The 14,188-nt window shown below is 45.9% G+C and overlaps 3 protein-coding genes and 1 non-coding gene across 4 annotated transcripts; 1 reads left to right on the top strand and 3 right to left on the bottom strand.

Moving 5' to 3' along the window:
* Window positions 1–2,000: 2,000 nt before the first annotated feature.
* On the bottom strand, window positions 2,001–2,074 carry TRNAR-UCG (transfer RNA arginine (anticodon UCG)). The gene has a single exon. It is a non-coding gene; the product is annotated as a tRNA-Arg (tRNA).
* A 127-nt stretch (window positions 2,075–2,201) lies between these two features.
* LOC123085490 (UDP-glucuronic acid decarboxylase 1) lies at window positions 2,202–5,172 on the top strand. The gene is made up of 7 exons (XM_044507125.1): window positions 2,202–2,877; window positions 3,090–3,237; window positions 3,375–3,454; window positions 4,141–4,224; window positions 4,312–4,386; window positions 4,513–4,605; window positions 4,720–5,172. Exons 1-7 carry the CDS (start codon window positions 2,308–2,310, stop codon window positions 4,909–4,911), a joined length of 1,242 nt encoding a protein of 413 aa, XP_044363060.1. The 5' UTR covers window positions 2,202–2,307; the 3' UTR covers window positions 4,912–5,172.
* A 2-nt stretch (window positions 5,173–5,174) lies between these two features.
* On the bottom strand, window positions 5,175–6,408 carry LOC123085491 (dirigent protein 25-like). Its single transcript, XM_044507126.1, has one exon. It carries the CDS (start codon window positions 6,377–6,379, stop codon window positions 5,531–5,533), a length of 849 nt encoding a protein of 282 aa, XP_044363061.1. The 5' UTR covers window positions 6,380–6,408; the 3' UTR covers window positions 5,175–5,530.
* Window positions 6,409–6,804: 396 nt separating this feature from the next.
* LOC123085489 (uncharacterized) lies at window positions 6,805–13,953 on the bottom strand. The gene is made up of 5 exons (XM_044507124.1): window positions 13,634–13,953; window positions 11,569–11,624; window positions 8,469–10,442; window positions 7,788–8,052; window positions 6,805–7,705 (listed from the first exon to the last, which is right to left on the bottom strand). The coding sequence occupies exons 1-5, from the start codon at window positions 13,734–13,736 to the stop codon at window positions 7,071–7,073; spliced, it is 3,033 nt and encodes a 1,010-aa protein (XP_044363059.1). The 5' UTR covers window positions 13,737–13,953; the 3' UTR covers window positions 6,805–7,070.
* Window positions 13,954–14,188: the final 235 nt, after the last annotated feature.

The raw sequence follows: 14,188 nt of genomic DNA, 5'->3' as shown, positions 1-14,188 counted from the left end.
CATCGATGGAGCACCAAATTATCTTGCATGCAGAAAAAATTCAGATTTTTTTGAATCTTTTAGTATTTTTTGTGAATTTTCTCTTCACTGGGTGTAGACGAGCCTACGCTAAAAATGAATATTCATGAAGATATGATGAATTTAGGAACTTGAATTAAATTAACTGGATTTGAAATGAATGTTATATGAATTCCTAAAATTGACTAGAAATAAAAAAAGGTTATTCGACACTGTTCACACAGGCTGAACAGGCCAACCCAATTACTTAAAACACCCATCGAGCGGCGCTTAAGCAGATACGCACACAGGCTGCATTGGCTGGCTGGGCCTAGCTTTGTGTCCATGACCCGAGATGCGATGTCAATGGAGCATTTTTTAGGTGGTCCCACTTGTCAGGATGTTATCCAAGTAACGATAAATGGGCTTTGACCCCACATTCAGGCATTTACGAGGCTGGGACTGTGAGAGGATAGAAAAAAAGAGAACGTTGGAGTGGCGGGGCAAAACTAAGTAGAATTAAGTAACCACGAAAATAGAAATCTCGTGTCCATGGGCTGGGATGCGACGAGCACTTTTGAGGTGGTCCCACTTGTGAGGACGTCATCTAAGTAACGATAAATGTGCTTTGACCCCATATTCGGGCATTTGCGAGGCTGGGACTATAAGAGGATAGATAAAAAATGAGAACGTTAGAGTGGCGGGGCAAAACTAAGTAGAATTAAGTAACCACAGAAATAGAAATCGCGTGTCCATGGGCTGGGATGCGACGTCGATGGAGCACTTTTGAGGTGGTCCCACTCGTCAAGACGTCATCCAAGTAACGATAAATATTCTTTGACTCCGCATTCGGGCATTTGCGAGGTTGGGACTATGAGAGGATAGAAAAAAATGAGAAAGTTAGTGACGGGGTAAAACTAAGTAGAATTAAGTAACCACGGAAATAGAAATCCCGTGTCCATGGGCTGGGATGCGACGTCGATGGAGCACTTTGGAGGTGGTCCCGTAATGATAAATATGCTTTGACTCCGCATTCGGGCATTTGCGAGGCTGGGACTATGAGAGGATAGAAGAAAAAAATGAGAACGTTAGAGTGACGGGGTAAAACTAAGTAGAATTAAGTAACCACGGAAATAGAAATCCCGTGTCCATGGGCTGGGATGCGATGTTGATGGAGCACTTTTGAGGTGGTCCCACTCGTCAAGACGTCATCAAAGTAACGATAAATATGCTTTGCCCCCGTATTCGGGCATTTGTGAGGCTGGGACCATGAGAGGATAGAAAAAAAATTGTTAAGGTGACAGGGCGAAAGTAAGTAACCACAAAAATAGAAATCCCATTTCAAAAAATATCGACCGTGTCCATGGGCTGGGATGCGACGTCGATGGGGCACTTTTGAGGTGGTCCCACTCGTCAAGACATCATCAAAGTAACGATAAATATGCTTTGACTCCGCATTCGGGCATTTGCGAGGCTGGGACTATGAGAGGATAAAAGAAAAAAATGAGAACGTTAGAGTGACGGGGTAAAACTAAGTAGAATTAAGTAACCACGGAAATAGAAATCCCGTGTCCATGGGCTGGGATGCGAGGTTGATGGAGCATTTTTGAGGTGGTCCCACTCGTCAAGACGTCATCAAAGTAACGATAAATATGCTTTGACCCCGTATTCGGGCATTTGCGAGGCTGGGACTATGAGAGGATAAAAGAAAAAAATAAGAACGTTAGAGTGACGGGGTAAAACTAAGTAGAATTAAGTAACCACGGAAATAGAAATCCCGTGTCCATGGGCTGGGATGCGAGGTTGATGGAGCATTTTTGAGGTGGTCCCACTCGTCAAGACGTCATCAAAGTAACGATAAATATGCTTTGCCCCCGAATAGCTTTGCCCCCGTATTCGGGTATTTGTGAGGCTGGGACCATGAGAGGATAGAAAAAAAAATGTTAAGATGACAGGACGAAAATAAGTAACCACAAAAATAGAAATCCCATTTAAAAAAATATCGACCACAGTGGGAGTCGAACCCACGACCTTCTGATCCGAAGTCAGACGCGCTAATCCACTGCGCTATGCGGTCTTGAATGATATCTTCCACACTATACTGCTCTAGTAATGGAATATTAATGAATGAGTCGCTAATGTGCACAGGAGAAAGGGCAAAGAACGTTTCCACGCACGTGCGGCATCTGCGGGGAGCAGGCCACCACAGCTTTCCACGCCCGCATCACGTGCCGCCTCCTCAGTCCGCCCCCCTCACTCTCGCCTACTCCCTCCGCGCCCGCCGGCGAGCGGATCCGCCGCCGTCTGACCATGAAGCAGCTCCACCGCCAGCCCAGCCTCAGCAAGCAGCACCGCCCGCACCACCGCGCCTCCCTCTCCCGCTCCCTCGCCTCCTACCTCCTCCGCGAGCACCGCCTCCTCTTCGTCCTCCTCGGCTTCCTCCTCGCCTCCTCCTTCTTCCTCCTCTACCCCGCCCTCGCCCCGCACCCTATCTCCCTCTCCTCCGCCGCATACGCTGCCACCGCCACTTCTGCCATCAGAAACCCCCGCGTCTTCTCCTTCTCCACCGCCAACGCGTCGCCGCGCCGCCTCCCCGTCGGCGTCCGCAAAAAGCCCCTGCGGGTGGTTGTCACCGGCGGCGCCGGCTTCGTCGGCAGCCACCTCGTGGACAAGCTCCTCGCCCGCGGGGACAGCGTCATCGTCGTCGACAACTTCTTCACGGGCCGCAAGGAAAACGTCGCGCACCACCTCGCCAACCCTCGCTTCGAGCTCATCCGCCACGATGTCGTCGAGCCCATCCTCCTCGAGGTCGACCAGATCTACCACCTCGCCTGCCCCGCCTCCCCCGTCCACTACAAATTCAACCCAATCAAGACCATCATAACCTTTTTTTCCATTTCCACTGTAAATGTTCGAGTTTGTTTGCTTTTATGTATTCAGTTGCGTATATAGAAAGGATTGCTTAAATACTAGTAGGTCAATAATGGCATAGGAAAATTGAAATGTTGTGCCTGCATTGCCAGAAAACCTAGAGTTTTCTGTAGTTTTTGTTTCGATACTGTTCCTAATAGGTTCCTTAACTAATAATGCACAAGACAAATGTGATGGGGACGTTGAACATGCTGGGACTGGCGAAGAGGGTCGGTGCCCGGTTCTTGCTCACCAGTACCAGTGAGGTGTATGGTGATCCTCTAGAGCATCCTCAGAAGGAGAGTTACTGGGGCCATGTCAATCCCATAGGTGTGCTCATTTTATCTGGAGGAGATAACATCTCTCATGCGCAACAAGCCAAATAGTACTATATTTCAACCACTGCCCGTTTCTGTCTGCCCACTCCACTGCATTTTGATATGTGCCATTTTTGTGGCAATGTGTAGGTGTAAGGAGTTGTTACGACGAGGGAAAGAGAACAGCAGAAACTCTGACCATGGATTACCATCGTGGTGCTGGCGTTGAGGTAAAGCTGCAGTTGCTGAATTGTGGTCTTAGTCAAACTGTAGACTTCCTTGTTGGCAATGTCATGTGTTGCCTAAAATTAACTGCATGGCGCCCCTCAGCATATATTAGTAGTGTGGCTCGAAGCTTGTTTTACGATCTGGTAAGATGTGCAATTAAACCAGGCAAAAATCATTATGTATCTACCCGCAAAAAAAATCATTATGTATCTGAGATGGTATTTATAGGTGATGTTTCAGTAATTTCCTTTTTGAGTAAGTGAACTTGAGAGGGCTCAAATGCCAAATATTGGACCCATGTGCTTCATGCTGTCTGTGTATGTTTATATGTACTACATTTTGGGCAATCATGAGCAGGAGAGATTGTGCCATGTGTTTGTCTCAAAATATATTTTTTGCCAGAAAAAAGTACCTTTGTGATGTTGGGAACTCATTACATGTAGCCGTTTTGAAGTAAAAACATACAGTAATGAGCGTAAAATTGACTGCTCTTAGTTTGAGTAGAAGGTCTTCTCTTGAGTTTTTAAAATGAATATTCAAGGTATTGCTTACATATTTTTAACTGGACGGAGTGAATCAAAGAGGGACAGTACATTTGGCAAGATTCTGCTTATGATCTGCTTTATCTGTGTTCCATTACTGTCTTACATATCTTAAAGATCAAATTTGACAAGGGAACTTTCTTCAGGTTAGAATTGCTCGCATATTCAACACGTACGGCCCTCGTATGTGTTTAGATGATGGCCGGGTTGTTAGCAACTTTGTTGCACAGGTTTGTCTTAATTCATAGCTCTTATTCAAAAGGAGGACTACCATAGAAATTTGGCATTACCCAATATCCATTGTCTCTCATTTCCAGACTTTGCGAGAGCAGCCAATGACGGTTTATGGTGATGGAAAGCAAACAAGAAGCTTTCAATATGTTTCAGATTTGGTACTTGACTTGTTCATTTTTCCTTGTCTAAATGTGGAAGCAGCGATTTCTGTTTTGTTGTTCAAAACTGCATCAATGCCTTATGCATTCGAATCTTAAAAACTTTAACCATCTGTTAATTTGTAGGTTGATGGGTTGATAACTCTGATGGAAAATAAGTACATTGGACCTTTCAACTTGGGAAACCCTGGGGAGTTTACCATGTTGGAGCTTGCTCAGGTCTGACCTTGATACCGAAACTGAGTGACCTCCACTTCTTGTTTAAACATAAAGTGGATATTTTTATACATTTTTTGCCTATGAGGAATAACGTTTCCGCACTATATTCCACAGGTAGTGAAAGAGACAATTGACCCAAGTGCGCGTGTTGAATTTAAACCCAACACCGCCGATGATCCGCACATGAGAAAACCTGACATCTCAAAGGCCAAATCTCTTCTCAATTGGGAGCCAAAAGTCTCTCTGAAGCAAGGCCTGCCACGCATGGTTTCGGACTTCCAGAAACGCATCTTGGATGAGAAATGAGGGGCAGGAGTTACCGAAGTCGGATCTGTATTATACTTCACACGGAGCGTTCTTTAGTGCCTTGGCAAGCTCGGCTGCAGGCGTATAGATTACAGATAGCTTACCCAGGATTCTTCTTCCATGCAACTCTTTAGTGACATGACATGCGTTACCTGATTTTAGTTTCATTGATACATAAGTTTTGTCTCGGAAATCAGAATCATGTGATCATGTTCTTGTCAACTCCTTAGCCTTTCAAAGTACATGAATAGAGAGTTTTTTATTATTTCTTTTTTGCTTAAATTCTAGTATCCTGGCACCCATTTGTTTTCTGTTTGTAGGAGCTCATGACACTCTGCTTTTCGTGTGGTTTATGTTCTGTAAGCTCATCCAAACAGTTAAGTTTTTCAGGATTTCATTTCATGTGACCCAGGAGGCCAGGACATCACAAATATACTTAGTTTTCTTCATAAAATATGCATAAATATACACTTAGTTCGCATTACATATAGGAGTATTATGGTAGTAAAATGCACAGGCCGTGAAATTCAGATTACAAATGTTGAGCGCGACGGCAGAGCATCATATAACCTGGAAGGACAAACACTTGGAATGTGGTAGCACTAGTTAGGGAAGCAGCTCAGGAGAGGTGAATGTCGAACTGGAGGAGGCCCTCGACGCCGTCGGCGGCGTGCTGGTCGCCGGGGTGCAGCGTGCGGATGGCGGCGAAGCCCTTGGCGGTCTCGTACTTCCCTGTGCCGCCAATGACGGCGATGCGGGACTCCGGCGCCGCCAACTGGTGCACCCCGAAGAAGCTGAGCGTGTCGCCGTGCACTTCGCCGCCGAACATGGCCGTCAGCACGACCGTCTTGCTGCTGCCGTCCTGCGAGCTCGCGACGTAGAACCCCTGCGCCCTGCCGACGGCCGCGGCGCCGAGCTCATGGCCCCCGGCGAGCTCCTCGTCCACGACGGTGGTCATGCCGAGGAGGAGGTTCTGGGTCTGGGGCGTGTCGCCACCGCCAGAACCGTTGACGGAGGGGATGGTGTTCTTGTAGCCGCCGTTGACGGCGTTTCCGTTGCTCTGGACGAGGCTGTCGTAGGGGACGACGTTGTTGCCGCTGGCCAGGCCGTCGGCGCTCGCCACCACCCCGGTCACCATGAGCGCCGACGTCTGCGACGAGGTGCCGAGGATGTCATGCATGAAGAACGTCAGGGGGCTGTCGCCGGCTCCTACGTTGGCCGTTGCACCAACGCCAGCGGCCGGAGCTACGCCAGCGGCGCCCGCGGCATTGGATGGCAAAGGCAACGCCGCCGTGGGCGCGGGGACCGGCACTACCTCTGGGTCGACAGGCGGGTCGGTCGGCCCCGGCAATGGATCGGTCTCTACCGGAGGCGCCGCGGGATGGTCGTTGAGGACGCGGCCCGCGAGTGCGCAGCTCGTCAGTGCAAGCGCGAACATCATGTAGATGTAGAGCGCCCCCTTGGCCATCTTGGCGCGTGCGCGGAGGAGACCGGGGAGTGCTGCTGGTGTGCATCGTTACGTGCATGTTAGCCAGATTTATATAGGGTTTTGGGTGTGCAAATCAAACGCACTGATCGACGTTGCAGGTGCAGGCCGCGACACACGGGTGGTGTGGAGTTGTTGCTCCGTACCTGAACCACTTGTGATATTGCCGTAGTTGCATAAGATTGCGTCCAAGGTGTCTAAAAGCTTGTCGGACAAACGAGGGATAGTTGGGGGGAGTGGGATGACTTCTACTCCCTCCGTTCCAAAATAGATGACTCAACTTTGTACTAAAATTAGTATAAAATTGAGTCATCTATTTTGGAACGGAGGGAGTATGCAATTTCCACATCCTAAGCCGCTGAAGAGCAACGACTAACATAAGCATCATTTCATGTAACACACATTCAAAACATACCAAACAAGGCAACTGCATGATTATCAACCAGTTCATACCAAAAATTCACATTTATACTCCATCTCCGCGCCGAAAATCCACTGGTTTTTCTCCAGTTGGGAGGGGAACCCTAGGCCACAGTTATTACAACTAATAGTTACAACCACATCCCTTCACCTGTCTCTGTCTGTATGATGATCCACTACAACGAACCTACGGCATCTCAGCTGCTCAAATGGCAATCGCTGCAAACCATGGAGCAACAAAAGCTACACCAGATTATCCTGTCCCCAGGAACTCAGCAATGGTTTCCACCACAAGATCCTTAAGCAACATCCTCTCCATCTCCCTCCCGACAAGATCGACGCCATCCTCAGAGCCATGCCGCTCGAAGTCCATCATCAGCGGGTCGCCCTGGTTACCGTCCATCTCTTGCCGTATCTCGAACACCCTCTGCCACACATCAACGACAAACCCCTCCTGATCCCACCTGGATGAGAACCTTCGCAGCAACCCCTTTGACCCATGATGCACCAGAGAGGCTATCAGATCTGCAATCACGGTGTTTGTGAGCTCAAACAGGAGCATCCTCTCCGACGCCGGCCATAGAATGAGGCTGCTGTACTTGTTCTCAAGTATATCGTATATATCAGGGCCAGCAGGATATTCCGAAAAGCAGCGCACGTCGAGTAGCCTGTCCTGGAAAGCGTCATCAATGCCCAATAAGGTGAGCATATCAAGCACATACGAGAAATCTCGTTCTTCCTCATCCACGAAAGCATGGGGTAGTATCTCCATTTCAGCAAGTGGCTCATCTGCCGAGGCAACCTCGTCGTCGCTCGCTGTAAGATGATCGGTGTCGTCTGCATCGTCTGTGGTCTCCGTCTTGAGAAGCTGAAGTTGCATTCGCAGTCCTGTAATATTACGGAAAGTCAAACTCAAGAGCTGAGAATTTAAAGGGAAGGTGAATAGGCAAAGAAAAACTCGACCACTTGCCTTGAAGATCGGCACTAATTTTCTCGAAATCTCCTGAGTAAACTTCTTCAGCATCCAAGGAAGATTCAAGAACAGACACTGGACTTGGCTGCTCATCATTGTTGAAGCTCACCGGAGATTCTGATCCTGTCGGGTGAATCCACGAGGCTTGATTGTCATTGTCAACACCATGATGGTGGTCAATCCCCACAGGAGATTCTGTTTCTGTTGGCGGATTAAACAGAGCTGCGTAAACATCATCCACATGATTTTCAATCCCCTCGGCCTGCAATAGAATACAATCAGAAGTTGGTAAACATGGCAATCGATAAATCAATTGAGCTTCCAGAATTATCAAAGAGCTGAAAGACCTGGTTGAGGGAAACAAGAGGGGAGAAAAATGGGATGTACATGTAGTAATGTATAAAAAAAAGGGCAGCCCGGTGCATGTAGCTCCCGCTTGCGCAGGGTCCGGGGAAGGGTCCGACCACTTTGGGTCTATAGTACGCAGCCTTTCCCTACATTTCTGTAAGAGGTTGTTTCCAGGACTTGAACCCGTGACCTCATGGTCACAAGGCAGCAGCTTTACCACTGCGCCAAGGCTCCCCTTCATATAAATTAATGTATATCCACAGGAATTTATTAAGGATACAAGAAAAAAACTGCATAATAAGCTAAAATTAGATGGTACATGCGATATACCTGAGCCAGCAGATTGTCAAAATTAGGAACATGAAGGCAGAAATCAAATGCTGTCGATGGCTGTTGATGCATGTGCTGATTCAGTTTAGCAGGAGAAAGTGGTTCTTTATTCTGTTGAAAAACTGCAGAACTGGTATCCAGATGACGCACTCCATCTAATTCATGGCCAGAATTCACGGTATGTGCAAGTGTCTGTTCAGATGAATCTGGCATGTCAATAACATCTGGTGCTTCCTGAGAACTCACATGTATCTCATGGTCAATCATGGTTCTTCCCTCATCATCTGGGAGCACTTGATCTTCATCACCACGAAAAGGTGAACCTCCGACCAGGGATTTTCTTTGTCTACTATGACATGCGTACTCAGAATCATGGGGTCCTATTTTGAGAACATCTTTAAGCATAGAAAACTCATTTTGCCTACCCGTTCTTTTTCTGTTGCTCGACTTTTGAACTCCATGGTTAGAGAATGATGGAAGAGATTTAGACCTTGCTGAATTGCTTGGAGCTACACCTCTCCAACCATCCTTGCTGCTGATGCCAAGAGGATTGCTACACGAGACTGGCACTCTGTTTCGCTGCAGTTCTCCCTTTGGACATTTCTGGTATGACATTGTTTGGGTAGCAACTTCTGATGTTTCCTCGTCAGAGAGAACAAACATGTCTCCAAGCACGCCGAAGCCATTATTCTCAGGTTCTTGATGCTGAAATTGATGCGCTATCTTCCATCTGCTAGAGAGCTGTTTCTTTGCTTCATTTATGACTGATGTGTCATTTGAATATGCTGGCGAAGTGTTGAAGGTGGGAGAAGCCCAACCGTCACATAATTCAGAAGACCTATGGACTCTCTCCGAATTCTTGACCTTAGCAAGAGATGACACAAACTGTGAGCTTTCATCTGACAAAATTGTGCTGGTGTCTGGTTGGAGAACACGGCCCCTAGCAGCTCTCATTTGTTTTGCAACCTCTCTAGCAATTTCTCTAGATCCCTTTTTTATATGGCCTGACGTTTCAGGATCGCCAGGGGATACTTGACACATGGACTCATCAGTATATGGACTCCACATGCCAGCACACTGGCATGCTGTGTGCCTTCTGTAATCAGAATGAGGGATTTCATGTGGTAGGCCGAAGGATCCTTCAAGGTCCTGAGCTTTCTCAAAGCATGGCTTCAGGACAACAATCCGTGTGGGACAAGCTCGTTTATCACTGATTTCCTGACTTGACCTTGATAGTTTCTGCCTCGATGAACCAGAGTCTTCTCTTGGGGATTGACTGGATAACTTAGTATGTGGTTTCCTCGTGGGGTATTTCACTTCATTTTGCTTGCGGAAAAAGCTTTCTGTATCATTATCATGTGAACAGATGTTGTCTGCATCAATAAATTGATTTCTTTTAGATGGCTTCAATATTGTAATGCAGTTTCCATTAGAGGAGGCAGAACCCAGATCGCGTTTTTCAAGAAATTCCAAAAGAAGATCCTTATTAGATACCAATGCATCAAGTGTCTCATTCAACTCTTCTGACATCTGAAGGGATTCATCTGTAGAAAGACGTTTTGCATCCATAAATTTGTGCCTTATGAAATCTAGATTAGCCTTCTCAGCTGCATCAAATCTGGAAGTTGTATTTCCATTTCTACCTCTTGGGCTTCGGTGTGCCTTTACTCCCATCACATCCATAACCTCAAAAACATCTTTGACCTCTGGCATCTCATCATTCTTTCTCCTCTGTGGAACATATCTATCATGAGAAATAAAAGATGGCGTCTTGTGTGCATGACTTCTGCTACTTCTGTGCTGGCTATGGGTCCCAGACGAGGTAGGGAGTGAATCAAGACCCATTAGTCTTCCTACAGCACCTGGTGAAGTATGCCTGGCATTGACATCTTTCAAGAACTCTTCATCTATTAGCTTTTTCATCGGTACACAGCTGGACTGTCTTGGTTTACTTTTCCTGATTTCCTCGTCAAACTGAAAAAAAGTTAAACAATCAAATAACTGGGGCAAAAAAGTTTGATAGCAGAGGATAACTACAAAATTTTAGTGGATTTCTAAGGAGTTAAGCCACTTCTTTTGCAGATAGAAAGTTATGGCTAGCTATCTCCAAGCTATTCCAAGATAAGTCACATATGGTAAAAATAGAAAAGGAACAAAATATGCACCCAAGATAGGTCACATAAGGTAAGCATATTTATCTTTATCTATACTCTTATAAACATCTGAGTTCGTAGAGATCCGTTCACATTCACTGGCATTACCTCTTAATTCATTTGAAAATTATCACAGTTGTCATCCATTAAGTAGAGGTTATAAGTTATGTTTTGTTATATTGCAACAGTTGTTTAAATGATTGCTCCATCAGTCCCTTACATTGCAAGGCACAAGCATTTTGCTCTGGATAAAGAAAATACTAATACAGGTTGAAAGGATCATAAAATGATAGGTTTAGTAATTTTCACAAAATCAAGTACTTAATCCTTGAAAAATATGAATGTTGGGGTATTAAAAAGGAGAAAGATTAAGTCTCTTGGTAGGGATTTCTCATAGTTAAACGTTATAAATCGTGTATCTTGGCTTTCTAGAACAGTTGAATTTCTAACTTACCATGCTATTTTGTCACAAGTATACCTACATGGAATAGCAGAGCTATCGCTAGCTATAAGCTAAGGCAAATAAGGAGTCCATTTGCAGCCATAGCGCCCGTCACTACTACAACAGAATAATCCTGCTATGGCCAACAGAATAACATGCACACATTTGAAGTAAACTCGATACTGCAGAGCGCACATCAATTGTTGATATTAGAGCAACACATGTAAACCAATTTAAGCTCTCCAGTTTCATATCAGAGGGTTATAGTTAGGCCCTGTTCGGAGTCACTCCAGCTCCTAAAAATACGAGGAGCTGCGGAGCATCTCTTTCCCAGGTCCGTACTTTTTAACTCCAGCTCCGGGAGCGGAGTGGTGGAGTGGCGGGTCTCCAAACAGGGCCTTAGTATCACAGAAGAGAAAAGTGTGCATGTTTTAAGCTTTCTAGGTTAAATTGCGAACATACGTATCATATGATATAGCTCTTTAGCTAAACACGGGTCACTCACCAGAGTGTGGGAGAGTATCCCAGAGTTACTTGCTTGTTTCCTCGATGACCCAGCCCCTGGTTTAAAGAGAAAAGAGACAGTAAATAATTTGTATAGCAACGAAAATTGGCAGAAGAAGCAATATGATATCATGGCAAGAAGAAGAAACTTCATGTCAAACTAAATTTTCTGTGGGGAAAGGGAAAAACAAAGGCCACATAGAGAGGAGTCTTCAGCTCCAGTTCACTGTTTTACTAGATCCGGGAAACGATGGCATAGTAGGATGGAAATATACCTAGCACAAAATTACAAGCAAATATCTGGTAGAACAACAGCTCTTGAAAGAAAAGTACAAAGAGCTTCACCATGATGTCATTTCTTCGAATAGCTTCATGCAGTTTAATTTTTAAAAATATAAGAAAATAAAAAATCAGAAGAACCTGCTTGTGTAGAAACATCATCATAGTAAGTGTTGAACCCTGAGTAAAAATGTCTATGTGTGATGGGAGTCCATCAGAACTCAATGTAGAAACATAGCATGGAGTTTTCGGATTACCTTCAACTTAAATAAAATGATTGTGTCTGGACTATGTAGGATTCAGTGTCTACTGGTGAAACCTGGGGGTTACATACCGTGTAACTGTGCTGAATAGCTAGTACTATGAAGTACTACCTCTGTTTCTAAATGTAATTGAACTGTCAAAGCGTCTTACATCAGGAAACAGAGGGTGTAACAATTAGTGCCTTAAAAAAGTACTCCCACCGTCCCATAATATAAGAGCATTTTTGACACTACACTGGTGTAAAAACGCTCTTATATTATGGGACGGAGGGAGTAAAAATTAGTGTTTCATCGTATGGAGCACACAATATTTACTTTGATTCAAGAGTGGCAGATTGAATTTGTACCAACCTTACTACTACTTCTTTTAGAACAAACGGTCAATTCATTCAGCATCAGGTAACCAACACAGAATAAGTTACGGCTCTTCTACAGGCTCAGACAAATTCAAACAAAGATTCTCTTGGTGATAGAATAAGAAGGCCAGTGGTTAGAATAAGAAGGCCACTTGGCCATGAACCTGCACGGCGTCCGTCCAGCTGACATGGGGACACAAAAGACCATAATTTAATGCTTTTGCTTACAATAAATATCCAGCAAATTACGGGCAAATGAGGTTTCTTTGCGTGATCTGGTGGGAATTGTCACATTTCCTCTACATGCCTCTAGGCTAGGGTGTAGGATCTTTAGGACCCACGCAGTCTACTACAGTTCATTCCAAAACAGTGAAGGACGGGGGAAACTGCATTTATCACACGTCTAGTTTAGGGGGTAGCTTTTGTCCTAGAACTCCCACGGAACATCAGTGTAACTTCAAATTAAAGAACAAGGAAGAAAGGAAGCAAGGAAAGATCTGTCCGCTACAGCCATTTGAAATTCGAAACAAGAATCTTCTCTCTCCCAATAAAGGCTTGACTAAGACCTAAAGTACATGAGAAAGTTATTATGTCCCCGTCCGTTTGCTTAAAACAACAGGGATGTATGTAAAAAAGAAAAGTGCACAATATTTTACTGATTGCTTTAAGGTATATCTCTCTACGAGCATACACTAATGGGAACCTACTCTTAATTATAAATTCTTCTGATTAGACAGCGAGCGCAGCCAAAGAAACGTCATTTTCAGTAATGATTAATCCGCGAAATCCTTTTAAATAAAACAAGAAAAAAGTGGGTAAAAACAGGGAATTTAATTCCGAAATATAAGCAAAACCTAAAGGAAATGGAGGATGCTAAATGTGCAAGCAAGCCCGAAGGTGCGGACGGAAGCACGAAAGAAGTAAAGCAATCCCCAATCTCTCTCTCGACGCGATAACACACGAGAGAGAACCAAAACCCCCTCAAAAACCTTCACCGTCAAGGATCAAACAAGGGACGCCCTGAACAAAATCAAGTACGGGATCTCTACCGTATGGCCTCCAAACGAAAAGAAAAGGCCAAAGAATTACGCACCCAGAAAAAAAAGAAGGAACGATTACAAGAAACTACTACTAGTACGGAACGAGGCTGGACCAGGCAAGCACGGACCATGGTGATCGGCGGAGTAGTCCCCCGAAGGGGCCGCGTCCCACTCGAACGGCCCGCCGACCTCTCCCCTGCGCCTCGATCTGCTGCGGCCGACGCTCGCCATGGCCGGAGCGGCCCTGGAGCCCGGACTCGGACGGTGCGGCGGCGGCGGCGGCGACGGGGCAGCCGCTCATCCACCGCGGCTAGGGGCGCGGAGGCACGGAGCGCCGGCGTGAGCCACGCCGGCGAAGCGATCTGCGTGCTCGTGCGCGTGGGAGGGAGGGAGGGAGGGAGGGCGAGGTGTGGGGGGAAACGCAACGGGCTTCCCTGTTTTTGTTTTTGCTCTGTGCCGCCGCTGCTCGCTAGCTGGAGTCTAACCACACGACCTGTTCCACTGGCTGTTGTTTGTATCTTGCGGTTTCAGTTTCTGCTACAGCTCTCACACGCCTTCTCTCTCTCTCTCTCTCTCTCTCTCTCTCTCTCTCTCTCTCTCTCTCTCTCTCTCTCTCTCTCTCTCTCTCTCTCTCTCTCTCTGGTCACGGCAGTTCTATCTCTATCTATCTCCGGGAATTAATT

This window comes from Triticum aestivum, chromosome 4A, assembly GCF_018294505.1.
Source record: "Triticum aestivum cultivar Chinese Spring chromosome 4A, IWGSC CS RefSeq v2.1, whole genome shotgun sequence".
Taxonomy (NCBI): domain Eukaryota; kingdom Viridiplantae; phylum Streptophyta; class Magnoliopsida; order Poales; family Poaceae; genus Triticum; species Triticum aestivum.
This window is presented reverse-complemented; position numbering and strand designations above follow the sequence as displayed.